At 46.8% G+C, this 15,747-nt stretch overlaps 1 protein-coding gene across 42 annotated transcripts in view; it reads right to left on the bottom strand.

Moving 5' to 3' along the window:
- Window positions 1-15,747, bottom strand: part of Epb41l3 (erythrocyte membrane protein band 4.1 like 3) — a 214,271-nt gene that overhangs the window by 1,136 nt on the left and 197,388 nt on the right. For 12 of the 42 annotated variants that reach the window (XM_075956193.1, XM_075956195.1, XM_075956176.1 and 9 more), the window contains 8 exons: window positions 13,555-13,590; window positions 12,641-12,832; window positions 4,508-4,630; window positions 3,596-3,952; window positions 2,556-2,687; window positions 1,695-1,793; window positions 1,220-1,300; window positions 840-956 (listed from right to left, as the gene is read on the bottom strand). In XM_075956193.1, coding sequence (XP_075812308.1) covers window positions 846-956; window positions 1,220-1,300; window positions 1,695-1,793; window positions 2,556-2,687; window positions 3,596-3,952; window positions 4,508-4,630; window positions 12,641-12,832; window positions 13,555-13,590 — 1,131 coding nt within the window. In that variant the 3' untranslated portion in view covers window positions 840-845. Of the gene's footprint in view, window positions 1-839; window positions 957-1,219; window positions 1,301-1,694; window positions 1,794-2,555; window positions 2,688-3,595; window positions 3,953-4,507; window positions 4,631-5,162; window positions 5,883-6,859; window positions 6,959-7,300; window positions 7,376-12,640; window positions 12,833-13,554; window positions 13,591-15,747 lie in introns of all 42 variants that reach the window. The other 30 variants (XM_075956173.1, XM_075956158.1, XM_075956169.1 and 27 more) reach the window with 10 other exon arrangements.

Genomic DNA, 15,747 nt, shown 5'->3' with positions numbered 1-15,747 from the left:
TAACCTAAACGCTTCAGAAAATGGATCTGGACAACCTCTTTTCAATATTATTCTTATTCCAGAAGTACACGGGTAAGTAGGTACAACTGCACTCAACATCCCAGCCCACCTAAGGATATGCACGGCCACCTGAGTTCTCACATAACAGGGCTGTGCACACAGAGAGGGCAGAGTCTGCTCATGATGTTGCTCACACAGACTGGCAAGGCATGCGCTTTCACGAGGAAAACATGACCACAAATCTGCATTGTCGCCTCCCTTTGGGACAAAGTACGATGGGGAAAGTCAGTCACAGAATACAGGAAGTATAAGGCATTCGGAAAGGAAGTGAGTGCTCAGTTTCAAACTAAATCAGTCTGAAGCACGGACGTTTGTCTTGGAAGAGCGTGCTTCCAAGGGACGACGATGCTGTCATCAAAAGCATGAAGGAGTACGGCTAATTTCTCTGCAAGTGGAAACACAAATTCGGCTTCGCAGAAGAACCCGCTTGAGTGTTTATTAGGCCACACGGCGAGCGAAATCAAATTAGATATTTCAAATTTGGCCGATGCGAAGAATGCAAAGCCCAGAGGAAAAGCGCAGCGGTGAGACAAGGCAAGCAAGGACCCTGCTTTCCCTTCGCCTCTAACTGGCGTGGGTGCAAACACAGCTCTAACGATGGTTTCTCCACAGCAGAGGTACCCCAGTACCCACAAACAGATCTCCATCTTCTAGCCAGCCAGCCCCACGGATGCCAGTGAGAGAACCAGGGGAGGGGGAATGAGGCAAAGGATGGGAGGGAGGTGCCCCATGCTTCATGCCAGCTGAGGCAAGCCTAGAGAATCAACGTCACCTCTTACCTCTGGTCAATCCTCTCCGTCTTCTGGTGTGATTTCTGTCTCTTTATGGACCACTACTTTGGTCACTGACATGTCGGGGTGCTGCTCTTTGGCCTCTTTAATTGCCTGAGCCAGAGCCTATCCCCAGGAAATCACAGAAGGGCAAAAACAAAAAGGAGGTGGGACATGCATGAGCCATAGCAAGGTGTAGACTTATGAGCTAAATCTATATCCACAATTAACAAGGAGGTACAATGATTACGGAAGGATTCAAAATCGTATTCTGCAAAGTTAATTGAGAAACTATTTTAGAATACGTGCTGAACTAGAAGATTAGCACTGGGAACCCAAAGTTCACATTGACTTCTCTGTCAGAGCGTTTACCGCCTCACACACACTACCTGGTCATGGTCAATGTCAGCATCTCCCGTGATGACTATTCGCTTCTCAATTCTCGTCTCTGAAATGCCGCCTTTCACAGTCTAGAGGAAACAGAAAAGCCCTGTGAGCGACTCACTGGGGAACGGCAGGAGGCGGGAGTAGCGTCAAGTGCCACTGTTGTTCATTCCCCCAGGTTCACTGTCAAAAGCAGAGCTTTTGGGGCTTAGCAGGGCCCTTTCTCTGAGGTCTACTCTATGCCCACCCTGGGATGGGCATCAAGGATATCAGAATGAATCCTCCTCAACAGAAACTGGCAGAGGCAGACAAGTTCATGGGAGACACCGACGTCTCTCAGCTCACTTTTAATACAGCCTAGCTCGACAGCGGATAGGCGAGTAAGGAATTCCCGCGCAGCTCGGTCTGCCGGAGGTTTTGGTGATCAACGCCTTTCTCCGGCTGTCGGGATTGGTGCTTGTGGGTGTCGGCTCCACTTACTTTGGTAATGTGTGTGGTGGTGGTGGTGCTGCTGGTTTCCGACGTGATCGTCTGGGCGCTCATCAACACCCCTGGCTCCAGATCGGCCCCAGGGTCAACCTAAGCAGGGACAGGAACACACACAGCACACACGGGTGGTTACATTTCCTCTTCACAGGACGGTCCCATTCCTTAATGCCGTACAGTGATGGAGTGAACTGAGCTCCCCCCATGCGAAGACTCAATCAACCCACGGATGGAAAATACCCAGAGGAAAATACTCAGAAACTGTTTGCGGCCAGACTGAATGTGTCTAGGTATTTGCTGAACATCGGAGGACAACCACACTTATTTTATTTATTTAATGCAACCACACATTGCATTTACATTGTGCAAGGTAGTGTAAGTCACCTAGCAATTATTTAAACTATATCTGAGGATGTCCACACATTATAAAGAAATGTTATACGAGCCTAGACAAGGAACTGGAGCATCCATGGGAAACCTGGAACCCACTTCCTTAGAAGGAAGGAACAATCGCTTTCCAATCATAGGCCAATTCAGGTAGCTCCTGGGAGCGCTGGGAGTAAACTCTAGGCAAAGCCGTGGACTAGGAGGGTTAACAAACTGAGATGTAGTGGGTAGCCCAGTCCTCTTTATGGTCCATAGCTGTACATCCAGCTCTCTGAGGCTTTCCTATGCCAGGTTACCCAATGCCTTGGGGAAGTTCCTGTGGCTGCACAGTCAGTAATAAAACCACAGCATAGCACTGGTCTTGACAGAGATGGTTTGGATGCTGCATCCTCTCAGCCTCCTGGACCGCTACTGTGTAGTTCCGCTTGAACGCGTGACGCCACAGCGCGGCCAGGCCTCCGGTCTTACCTGTGAGGACTCGTATGTGATGGTTTTGGTTTCTGTGTGAACTACTGGCACTTCCTTGGTAGAGATGTCGAGCTTGCCTCCTCCTGGGGAAACGCTGCCCACACTCACGCTTTCCGTTCTCACAGTGGAGGACTGCATCAGTGGGAAGCAAGGGGGAGGGGTTACCGAGGCGCACACATGGTTTGACTCCTCTCTCTTCTTGGTGTCTTTTGTTCGTGACAAAAGTTTCCACATTAAATGAGGAGGGAAGATGTGGATCACGGCACACAATAAATCCGTGTCAGTCTCCCGCCCAAACCCAGCAATTGTGGACATAGGATGTTCGAGGCGACAGAAACGTCTTAAAGGACATTAAAAACAATCTGCTCCTTCTTTGCAATCACATATGCAAACACTGATAGAGTTAAACCTATAAACGAGCTTTTAAACCAGTAACCAAGGAGGATGAGGCAAGTCCTAAATCATCAGCCACCAACCACCAACGTGTGGAGGATCTCAGACAGAGAAGAAAGTTCTAGAAGTTGGAGGAATGCTTTCTGGTCCTTCTGGAAAAGTATATGGATCAGAAATAAATGCCAACTTTCCATTTAAAAATATTTATTATTATTGTTGTTGTGCCTATGTAGGTCAGAGGGCAACTTTCAGAACCTGGTTCTCCTCTTCCACTGTGGGTTCCAGGGACTGAACTCGGGTCATCAGGCTTGTGTGACCAGCACTGTTAGCCACTGCGCCATCTTTGTGGCCCTCCAGTTTTCTCATAGCTAATCACTGGTTCCCATGCTTTCTGTCAGTTATAATGTTCATGACAGAAACTGCTTCCTGGAGCTATACGTCATCAATACTTACTAGTTTTATGTTTCTATGTCACCCCAAATCTGGAAACAAGCATGGGGGTCTTTCACTGCCATGCGAAGTAATAGAAAGGAAAGGAAAACCAAAGGCTCCGTGCACCGTGAGGCATAAAGTTAAATGTAGCTTTGCTTTCCTCACTGATCTAAGCCTCAGAGTATCGCCTGAGAGAATTAGTAACTACCGTTTACCTCAAAATGAGACTTTTGTTCCAAACCCTCGGAAGGGTGCGTAGCCTCCACCTGCTCCTCCTCGCGGGAGCCAGTGGCAGGCTGTTCCTGCTCAGGGACAGACTTGTCGGCCACCTCTCCTCTCTCTTCCTTGGCTGCTTCTGTCGCTTTTATGCTGTGCGGATCCACGGGTGTGGACTCTGCAGCATCCGCCTCATCGCCCGCCGCGTGAGAAGCATCCCCACTGCCCTGCACGTTCATCACACGTCTCTCTTCCACCACGACGGTTTCCTGCAGCACCTTCTCCGTGCTGGGGGGCTGCGAGTGCAGGGCAGACGCCACCTCGGTTTCAATGGATTCTGTCTTCGTTTCCACTTTCTGTAGGGGAAGAATACAGTGTCTGAGTGCCCTTCCATAAAACAAAACAATCAACCCCCCCTCCGAGCTGCTGCTCACTAGGATGTCCAAAGCCGGCATCCAGAGCTCATTTGCACAAACACAGATGGAAACAAACTCAGGTTTCCTTTCTCCCGCCAGCTTTGCCGTGTGCCTGTTTGGCACGCACATTGGGACCTGCACGGGTTTCTCAGCAATGGCAGGAGAAACAGAATGGAGTAAAATAGGCAAGTGGAGAAAGGAGAATGGAAGCTTTGCCACACATTCACACCGGCTTTGAATGCGCTCTGAGACCCAACAGATGAGACAAAACCTAACGCCATTGCTGTCGAGTACCGGAAGCGCATTCTTGAAGTGGAATGGAAGCTCCGTGACAGACACATGCAGAGGCACAAAGGGCAATCGCTCAGGACATCTTTGAGGGGCAGGACGGCAATGCCACTTGGGTGCGAAACACAGACACACACCTGCCACAAACTCGCAAAGCAAAGCAAATGGGCACATTCACAAACACCAAGGATGGGAGCAATGGGCCACCTGCACCCAGCTCTGGGTCGTAGAGGAAACCCCGCCTATGAACTCTGTGGGTTTTCGAGCCGACTCTAACAGACTGAGGATCTCCGAGCCATCCATGAGCTTCTCCCCAGAGGACTGTTTAGTCTGAGTAGACAAAGAGAGGAAGAGTCAAGCACGAGAGAGGCGCCTCAGGCTCACGTGTTTGTGGTTTGCTTAGACAAGACTGGAGGCAGAGGGAAAAAAAGGAGGAGGAATGAAGGAGTCCACGTAGAGAGCTTGGAAACAGAAAACAATGGAGGCATAACATAGCAAACTAGGTGACCACGAGCCCTCGTGAGCTACAGCAGAGTTATTACGTTTAGGGTGGTGCCGATTTAAGCAGGTCATTTTCCAGCCCCGTCCCCCCCTCCCCCCCGCCCCTTTATTGCAAGCCACAGCAGCGTTATCACGGCATCTTGGGAACGGGCAGCTAGAAATAAAATGGGAAAAGTGTTTTAATGCTGACTTTAGACTGCAATATTGATTTAATCATGGGGGAAAAAAGCTGGGTTCGCTGCTCTCAACATAAAGTCAAGCGGCAAGAGAAACGGGAAAGGTTCAGGGCGGAAGGGCGCTGTTTGAAAAAAACCGTCATGCTGGAATCTTAAGGTGCGACTGAACGAGAGCCACTGGTTACCACTACTTGGGATGCAGAGGACTCGGTGACGTAGTGAGCAGTAGCCACAGTAAAGGCCGGTTCCTGGGAGTACCGCCACTCAGACAGGCTCTTCCTGCGTGGGCCAAAGGGCCCTACCTTCAGCACCTCACATTCGGGCACCTGCTGCGGTTTGCTGAACCGGGGCTGGGCACGCGCATCCTCTCCCAGCGTTGGAGCCTTCTGGGTGTCATCTTCCTCAGGGCTTTGCCGACGAGATTCAGCTTCCTTGATGGGCGCCAGGGATTCTGACAATCTCCGCTTCGGGGTGTGGACCTCGGGTCCCCTTCTGGATTTCTCTTCAGTCAAGGATTCCAGGACCTCGTATTCCACCAGCAAGGGAGTAACCTTCACAGCCTCTGTAGCGCCTCTCTCGGTCTTCCGCAGGCCTTCCAGCAAGGAGGGCTGTGCGGCTTTCTCCCCCTCTTTAGCTTTCCCCGTCATGGTAACAATTCTCCCAGAGACCGTGTCGTAGGATTTCCCTAGCGTGTACATCTTCTGCTTATTCTCCTCCTTAAGATGCATGTCTCTGGTCAAGTCATCGAAGCCGTGCATGTCAATCATACTAGACTTTAGCAAGTCGGCTGGGATCTCACCAGTTTTACTGGTCACGGTAACCACCTTGTAAGTCACAATCTTTTTCGAATCACCATCAACTACCTCAGTGGGTATTTTGTCTACAATAACCCAATCCTCTGTACCCTATATTCAAAATATAAAAGCTAAATTAGGAAAGCTTATGGCATCTTGTTTATAAAATAAGAACCCTTTATAAAAAAATCAAGGCCTAAAGTACACTCGGGCACGGGGTAGGACAAAGGCAAAGGGTGGCCGCTGTCATCTAAGAATTAGGGCTGGTGTCTCCCCTCACCTAAAGTCTACTAATTTCAGCCCAGAATACATTCTGTGGGGTAGCGTTGCAATTCAGTGTTACTTTAAATAGGAACACGTCTTGGCAAGGAATTTTAGAAGAAACCTATTTGACTTTATGGTCAGCAGCTGGTTGCTTTTTATGTTAGGATTGGATGGTATCACTGAGCTATTCAACTTTACGCACGTGGGCACAAAAGACAGTTTTCCACGTTCTCTCTTCTAGAGCACTTCACATACTGGTATTTTTACAAGGAAGTTGAAGGTATTCTCCAGGTTTCTGTCAATGTCATTTTCCAAGACTGCAAGTTTATTTCCTTATCCAGGGCAGTCAGTTCATGACTACACTTGGCATCGGTGCATACCGAGTGCACCTGTATTCAAGGTATGGTTATTAGCATTTCCCCTGATGAGCCACTACTGATTGGATCCTTTATAAACAAGACTCAGAGGTCCGTGGAGTGCTCTGCTCTCAGCTAGAACGAATTCGATGGCTCAGTAATTTCTCTCCTACTTCCTTTAGCATTAGTTTCAACAGGACAGAAGAAAGGTAAGAAACACTGGCCTACAGGAGAGCTATCAGGACACTGTGGGCTAACAGTTAACCAGGCTACTCGGTTGCGGAAGGAAGCAAGCTCAAACCAGAGTAGGTGAGCATTTTGTTTTACATCTTAAATGAGAGTGCTGTTTTCTATTTATTGTAGCCTGAAAACCTGAATCTAGATATACGTTTGTGTTAGCTATAGAATAACTGTAGGTTGATCTATATGCTGGCATTGGACTGAAAGAAATAAATTGAAAAGAATAACCTCTAGGGTCGACGGGACAGTTTTCTGGAAAATTATCTGATGAGAAGTGGCCACAGAATCAGCAGAGACGCCTTCGTGCATTTTCTTAACCACACTTGGCTAGCGAGAAAACCAATATAAGTTCAGAGTATTCAAAATCAGTCAAAGGCATTAAAATAGTAGCAGTCTCTAGATGAAAACTGGCAGTGGGGGAATTTCAGAAGATTATCACAGGTAGACCCAGAGCCTCAACAGTTATTTTTATCATGTAGAAGTTATGAGCAATATGTAACTGATCACTAACATACTAAGCAAATTCCCTCTCCCAAAGTCTAAGCAAAGTTACGTACCCACCTTAGCTTTAAACAAGAGAAACTAAAGAAGTAAAAACCAGAGACTTCAGTGACAGCGAAGGCTGAAGAAGGTTTCCTCTATGCAAATAATCCGTGTTTGCTTTTTTACCTGAGACTCAAGGAATGCTGAACTTCCTTGCTGTAAAAATACAACTTTCTCAGAAATCTCTCTCTCTTCTTTAGTCTGTTTGAAGAGAGGGGGTTGGAGAAGAGGGAGTAGACATTTTCCAGAGAGACAGTTAGGAGGTGAGCACTGTACCATCTGTGGATACATGGTCATTCATGCTTTGCTGGAAGAACTATTCATTTGAAAAGCGACCTAGAATCATTCCAAGTTTTAATAACCATCTCCAATGGGCAACGCTATTTCCTGAAATGGATGCTCACACAATTCAAGACATTTCACATCTCCACAAACATAGGACACACAAGAGTGGTATGAAGGGTTGCTTCACCGGGCTTTTCTCATGGCCCTAATAGTACGCACTAAAAGAAAATGTGAAGAAAATAATTTTTAAAGTAACGGGAGAAACGCTCACTTCTAATCCTAACAAATAGCCGATATGCACATGCTATGTGGTAGTGAAGGAAACACATGGTTGATGCATTAACCATCTGTCCTGGTTAGCTCCATCTGTCAGCTTGATTCAGCTGGAGTCCTTTGAGAGGGAGAACCTCAGTGGGTGAATCCCCCAGACCAGACTGGCCTGCTGGCATCTCTGTTGGGGGCTCTCTTGGTTGCTAATAGAGTAGGCGGTATCATCCCCTAGGCAGATGGCACTGGGCTGCATAAGAAAGCCAGCTAAGCATGAGCCCGCCAGTGGTCCATCCGCAGGCAGCCATCTCTATGGTATCTGCTGCAAGTTCCTGTTTGAGTTCCTGTCCTGACTTCCTTCAAGGATGGACTGGGAATTGGAACTGTAAAGCCAAATAAGCCCTTTGCTTCCTTCCCTAGGTTTCTTTTGGTTTGGTCAGAGTGCCTTTTTTTTTTTTTAAATCTTATCACAGTACAGAAAGCAAACTGGAACACCATTCGCTTGAATAAACGCAGTCATTTTTGACTAGAAGTCTCTGTTGGCCTCCAAGCAAACAAAAGTCAAATTTTACTTGAACTTTTATAATATGGCGAGTAAGTTTGTTAAAGTTAATTTCAGATGATCTGAGTGGAAACTTTAGATCCAATCACAGTTTTCTTTACAGAATCAAGGAATATTAATTTCATCCTTTGATGTGAGAACCGGCTCTTGGGTTTTAAAGTATTGCTTTGCTACTTCCTTTAGTATTAAATAGCCCTAACTCAAGCGTGTACAACTCCAGACAGTGGGGGTAGGAGGAATAGTTTTGAAATTGAACTAAAAATGATCGGGTGAAATTCAATAAAACTCCCTATGTAAGTTCTGTCTCCATGGCCTGTCTCTCACCTGCTGTGGATTGGACCCACCCGCCAAGGTCCAATCTCACGCTATATGTTAACAATAGGAGGATGGGTATACACTTCGTCTATTCATGGTCTACCTTCCAACCCAACCAGTGCCTCTACTAAGGAAGAGATAAACTACTGATAAACTGAAGTCTCTACACTGTGCCTCATTGCAGCCAAGGACACAGTCAAGTGCACGTGCCAACCATTTTATTTAGTTATTAAACAGTACACTGCAATAAACTTGGGATGCAAAGTCCTATTCAGGGATACAAAATTCATAACACCCATTCTCTCCTGGAGTATGAAGGTTTTCTAATAATAAACGTTAGAGAATAGGTAAATTTGATAGTGAATATAAAATGGTGGGAATCAATTGTAGTCAGCGTCTGTGTCAAAGCTATACATATTAGATGCACTATACCTGTTAAGCTCACTACTATACAGTGAACATACCTGTGGATTTACCGCCCACATGCCAAAGAGGACAATATCGGCATCTCACAGGCATTAATATTGCTTTTGGATTGGGATTTGGAAAATTTTGTTATCTAAGCTAGCCTCTAAAGAACATGGCTCTAAAGTGTGTCCTATGTGCCATGCCCAAGGCCATTTTGGGAACTGTTGGTGCTCAGTGTCCCAGAGAACATGTCTCTTTCACACAAACTCATCTATTTGTTAACAAGGACTTGGTTTTATCCACTGCTCTGAAGGCATCTCTGCTATTTCTCTATTATTTATGCAAACACTGAAACCCGAAATCACTGGCAATCAAAGTCTGACTTACGTACAGTGAACACATGAAATTCTCAGAATATAATCATTATTTTTTTTAACTTTAGTATGTTTGTCATTGTTCATTAATGGTATCATTTTATAGAAGTAACAATTAGTATTCAACCACTGTAGATAAGAAAATGATAAAATTAAAAATCTGATCACTAGATTTTTTTTCAAAATATATTTTCTCACTGAAATTCATTTTAAAAAAAGAAAACCAGAAAACAACTAAGTTGGGGTCATAAATGTGAGGTTATTGAATCTAAGTATCTTATTGATTCTGACACAAGACAGTATTATTTTATTTGTGATGCAATTTTAAAAAATAAGTTAAATGTTTTTCTGCAGACACAACTGGGATTCCTTCTACACTGGGTAATTAAAGTGGCCACATCAAGAAACAGAGTGACACCAAGCAATTGATGTTCTTCCAAAGCTGTCCCCCATTCAAAACAAAACTGACTGCTTTTGAGTCTGGAAACCAATATGCTTTGTACGCTCCTAGCTGAGGTTAAAGAGACTGTCTGCTTTTCATAAAGCCAGGAAAAAAAAAGCTGAAGTCTAAATATAGAAAACAGAGGTGATTTAGAGAATCAGAATGTTTTCTTTGCTCTTACGGCTATCTATAGGGCTCCCAGCTGGACTATAAACCTGGATGTCACTGACAACTGTCTCATTCTGAAGAACACAATGGAACGCAGAGGTTGTGCTGCCTGGTCCAGCTGTCTAGAGAAGCCCAGGGCTTGAAGCCAGTGAAAACACCTCTCATCTTCCAGGCCCTGAAGTCCGTAGCTTTTCTAGAACCCCTCTGCTGCCCAGCATCACCATTCTCCAGCTCGCTACAGCCACACAACTGCCTCCTGAGATTCCATGTCCGCACTATAGTGACGAAGGCGTGGAGCTCTTGCAGGGGGGTGGGAGCAGCCAGCATGCCAGCACTGCGGTTCTCCCGTCTGTGGACCTCAGTGGCGCTGCCCTTTAGCTACTCTTATGTTGAAAAGGGCCTTTCTTGGCTGGCTCCTCTGTTTACACAGACGCAGAGAAGCCAGGGCATCCAGGGAGCCCTCGGGGCTGTCAAAGCACCACCCCCTCCCACCGTCAATTCAACATCATCCTCCAAGATTCAGAAGTGATGTCTTATCAGTCTTATAGCTTTGACTTTTAAAGTCTTCATGTTTATTAATGTAATTTCTTATTACCCAAATTTCCATTCAAAAAATGCTAGCATCTACTATTTCCTTGAGTATCAGCATGAAAAGAGATGCTGGGATTCTTTCCTTTTTTTTTTTTTCCTCTTTTCTTATTTTTACTTTGGTTTGCTTTGGTGGCTATTTGTTTCAATTTGTGTATTTAAAACTTAAGCCAATATCTAATATCTTTAGAGACAGGAAATTGTTTCCAAAAAGAGATAATATAAATAAAATAATCCAGGTTTGAAAATTACAATAAATTCTACAACATCATAATAGGTAAGTGACTTTTTCTAAAAAAAAATGTGTGTGTGTACACACATGTCTGTATGCATATGTGTATTATATGTGTGAGTGAGGGCATACATGTGGCATAGCACGTATGTAGAGGTCAGAGGATGACCTTGGGTTTTAAGTTCTTGTGTTCTGCCATGTTCGAGGCAGGGATTCTTTTTTTGTTGTTGTTGTTGTCTTATTGTTTTGTTGATTTTTTAAAATATTTTATTATTTATTTATTATGTATACAATATTCTGTGTGTATGCCTGCAGGCCAGAAGAGGGCACCAGATCTCATTACAGATGGTTGTGAGCCACCATGTGGTTGCTGGGAATTGAACTCAGGACCTTTGGAAGAGCAGGCAGTGCTCTTAACCACTGAGCCATCTCTCCAGCTCCCGAGGCAGGGATTCTTGTTGTTCATTGCTGCTCATGCCAACTTAGGTGGCCCAGGAGCTTTGGGGGACTCTCTTGTCTCTGACTTTTTTTGAAGCAGGTATGTTGGGACTGCCGAGGCACACTACCACATCTGACTTTAGGGTGCATTTTGGGGAAGCATCAAACTCCTGCCCTCATGATTTTACAGCGAATGCTTTATTCATTGAGCCATTGCCTTAGTCTGCAGGTGCTCCTCTTAGCAATGCAAAGGCTATGCTGACCAAATCAGGCTGAATGTTAAATTTCGTCTCCCGATGCTTAATGGTGTTTAATGGTACAGGGAGACTTTGGTAACAACACTTTCATTCATTCTGCCTAAAAAGAACTTTTTCAAAGTAACTCAGACAGGTAGCCAACTCTTTCCTTTTCAGCGGGGACTGGGTTTGTCAGGAGAGGAGAGATAATGAGATACTGGCCCTTTCGATAAACAGCCTTCAAAGACTCGCAAACAATGGGTGTAATTTGATTCTTCCTTTCTCTGCAAGGACTTCAGTACCACCACTTAAAGCCTTTCTCTCACACAACAGCTGAGGTTTAATGCTCTATTCTCTCACCGCTCCTTGGGCAAATATCTCACAACAAAAGGATCTTGGCAAGGAGGCTAATCAATACAGTGCTCTAAAGATGCAATTTCCAAAAATGATTTATTTTGAAAGGGAGAGATAGCAGGATGCTCTCTAATGGTTGATCAAATGGCCACTACACCCACAGACGAGGAGCCCTGGAGGGACAGAGCCCAGCCCTCACTGACACTTCAAAGTCAGTTTCCTTATATGGAAAAGTCTTACTGAAAAGGGGGTTTCTGTCATCTGCTTTTCCCATTTTAAAAAAAGCAAACACTGATTTAGAATTAGTTCAAACAAACAGTTATAATTAAAATAAAAAAACATTAAATGAAACCAAAGTCCAGTATTAGATGCCAGAGTACTGATCTGTTCTGAAATGCTGTTAACTTCTGACCCCCCCATTTAAACAGCAGACAATCTTATCAGGCCTCATTTCCCAATTAATGAGAAGAAAGGGGTTTTTAAGGGGCAGTTCTCAACGTAGGAGAAGAAAGTATGTTTACAGAAAGTGTCGCTTCACTAAGAGATCATCAACTTCTCCCAGGTGCGAAACCGACATGAAAAGTAAGACCAGAATGATGTGCAGGGCGTATCCCTGCTCTTGCCTGGCCATGGTCATTCTTAGCACAGTGATGCTGGGACTTGCTCTTCCTCCTCCTGCTTTCTCTACCTAGCACTGAGCACCTCATTCCGGGTCTGGCCACACCCCTTTCGCGGTCCCAGACCCTGTGGGGAGCAAGACCACTGCACAGAAGATAGCCCACAGCCCAGATACTGACCTCCTCGGGCACGAGCGGCTCAATCATGGGAGCATCCTCCTGCCTGGCAGCCAGCCGCACAGGGGACGTGGAAAGCCTCTTTTCCCACTCGTTGGTTAAGGCAGTTTCTGTCGAGGTTTCTAAGAAGGTTCTCTTCAGCTCGCTAATGTTGGTTTGGTGTTTCATCAGTTCATCTTGAGTCTTATCGAGCTCCTGCGGTCAGAGCGAGAAGATTCCGGCAGTCAAGTTCTCACAGTGGTTTTCTATGCCTGCCTCTCTCTTTTTAAACTATAGCACACACATTAGTCGTCAAAAGGAAACCGGACTGGGATCAGGGTTCAAGACACTACCACAAACGCTCTAGTGAAAATGTAGGATTTCCAGGGAAAAGAGAAAGAAAAATAATTTCGTTTCACACAGCATACAAATGAACAAAAACGGTTAGAGGCAAATTCTAAGAAGTGACGTTTATATGTAGCCAGAGGGTTAAAACAAATACACACACAGGAAAAGGATCTATGTCTAGGAGAGAAGAAGGGATCAGAGTTAATCATCCCCAGCCACTACCAGCTGAGCGAGCACACAGGTCATGCATCATGGCTCAAGTCCACACGTATGCCACAGAGGGATCAACAACACACACGAGCATGCACTGGTGCGTACCAATACCAACCTCTAACATAAGATTACTATGTTTGACATACACATTTTCACCCTGTATTCGCTTAATCAGACTATTCTGAAAAAAGTGGAGAAGAGAGGGAAAGGTAAGGGACACAGTAGTCACGGGAACAAACGCCACGTCACACACCATCGGCATGGCAGCCGAGAGGAAAACATGCGGAAAACGTCTGGACACGGCAGACAAACAGTGACTCATCACACACTGGTCTGGGTTGGGTTTTTGGTTTTTTGTGGTATCTTTAATTTTCTACCTGTGCCTTGAGCTCTGCATCTTCCTCCTGGTCCGACTGGCAGCATCAAGAAAGAGCGGGAGATAAAGACTTACCAAGCAATTTTCTCTAAAGTAAATTGGTCTATACACACTGGCTGGTTGTGAGCCCTACGGTACCCTTGCATTCAGACGCAGTGCCTTCTTAGACACAAAGCATAACCCTACACACACATGATGAAACATCACTGGAACAAAGTGGCAATAGATTCTTCGCTCAGGGCGGCTCTGGCATTTTAACAGGCAGTTGCACAAGCTTAGAGAAGGGGTTGCGGGAGGACTAACAGGTTGTCCCTACTGAACATTAGCAAAGGTCTGGGAGTCTGGAAGTTGGGGACCTGGTTCACAATTCCTAAAAATGGCCATTATTATGGGAAAATGACAGCCCTTCTATATGCAAGACCTCACAATAACTACACGTCAGCTCAGTTTGTAGACCACAGATCTGCAGCTCAAAGATCTTATCACATAGGCTCCTGCATTTTAAAACCATGCGCAGCCTCAAAGTCACTCCTTGTACTCACACTCTTTGTTTTTTTAATTATTATCATTTCTTTATATTTTTGGTGTATGAGCGTTTTGCCTACACGTATGTCTGTGCCTCACTTGTGTGCCTGGTGCCCGCAGAGGCTAGAGGGGAGGGTTTTGTAGCCTCTGGAACTGCCGTCTCAGATGGTCACGAGCTGGCACGTGGGTGCTGGGAATCAAAACTGAGTCCTCTGAAAGAGTGACCAGTACTCTTAAGTACTGAGCCCTCTCTCCAGCCCCCTCTGTTGCTGAGACAGGGGCACCCTCTTCAGCTTAGACAGCGCTGGGACTGCAGGTGTGAACCATCGCACCCAGCTGAATCCCCAGCTTAGACAGCGCTGGGACTGCAGGTGTGAACCATGGCACCAAGATGAACCCTCAGCTTAGACAGCGCTGGGACTGCAGGTGTGAACCATTGCACCCAACTGAACCCCCAGCTGAGACAGCGCTGGGAATGCAGGTGTGAACCATCACACCCAGCTGAACCCCTAGCTTAGACAGCGCTGGGACTGCAGGTATGAACCATGGCACCCAGCTGAACCCCCAGCTTAGACAGCGCTGGGACTGCAGGTGTGAACCATCGCACCCAGCTGAACCCCCAGCTGAGACAGCGCTGGGAATGCAGGTGTGAACCATCACACCCAGCTGAACCCCCAGCTTAGACAGCGCTGGGACTGCAGGTATGAACCATGGCACCCAGCTGAACCCCCAGCTTAGACAGCGCTGGGACTGCAGGTGTGAACCATTGCACCCAGCTGAACCCCCAGCTTAGACAGCGCTGGGACTGCAGGTGTGAACCATCACACCCAGCTGAACCCCCAGCTTAGACAGCGCTGGGACTGCAGGTGTGAACCATGGCACCCAGCTGAACCCTCAGCTTAGACAGCGCTGGGACTGCAGGTGTGAACCATCGCACCCAGCTGAACCCTCAGCTTAGACAGCGCTGGGACTGCAGGTGTGAACCATGGCACCCAGCTGAACCCTCAGCTTAGACAGCGCTGGGACTGCAGGTGTGAACCATGGCACCCAGCTGAACCCTCAGCTTAGACAGCGCTGGGACTGCAGGTGTGAACCATTGCACCCAGCTGAACCCTCAGCTTAGACAGCGCTGGGACTGCAGGTGTGAACCATTGCACCCAGCTGAACCCCTAGCTTAGACAGCGCTGGGACTGCAGGTGTGAACCATTGCACCCAGCTGAACCCTCAGCTTAGACAGCGCTGGGACTGCAGGTGTGAACCATTGCACCCAGCTGAACCCCCAGCTTAGACAGCGCTGGGACTGCAGGTGTGAACCATCGCACCCAGCTGAACCCTCAGCTTAGACAGCGCTGGGACTGCAGGTGTGAACCATCGCACCCAGCTGAACCCTCAGCTTAGACAGCGCTGGGACTGCAGGTGTGAACCATCACACCCAGCTGAACCCCCAGCTTAGACAGCGCTGGGACTGCAGGTGTGAACCATCGCACCCAGCTGAACCCTCAGCTTAGACAGCGCTGGGACTGCAGGTGTGAACCATTGCACCCAGCTGAACCCTCAGCTTAGACAGCGCTGGGACTGCAGGTGTGAACCATCACACCCAGCTGAACCCTCAGCTTAGACAGCGCTGGGACTGCAGGTGTGAACCATTGCACCCAGCTGAACCCTCAGC

The sequence above is a fragment of the Microtus pennsylvanicus genome, chromosome 22 (genome assembly GCF_037038515.1).
Source record: "Microtus pennsylvanicus isolate mMicPen1 chromosome 22, mMicPen1.hap1, whole genome shotgun sequence".
Classification (NCBI taxonomy): domain Eukaryota; kingdom Metazoa; phylum Chordata; class Mammalia; order Rodentia; family Cricetidae; genus Microtus; species Microtus pennsylvanicus.
Note: the sequence above shows the minus strand (reverse complement) of the source record. Positions and strands in the feature narration are given on the sequence as shown.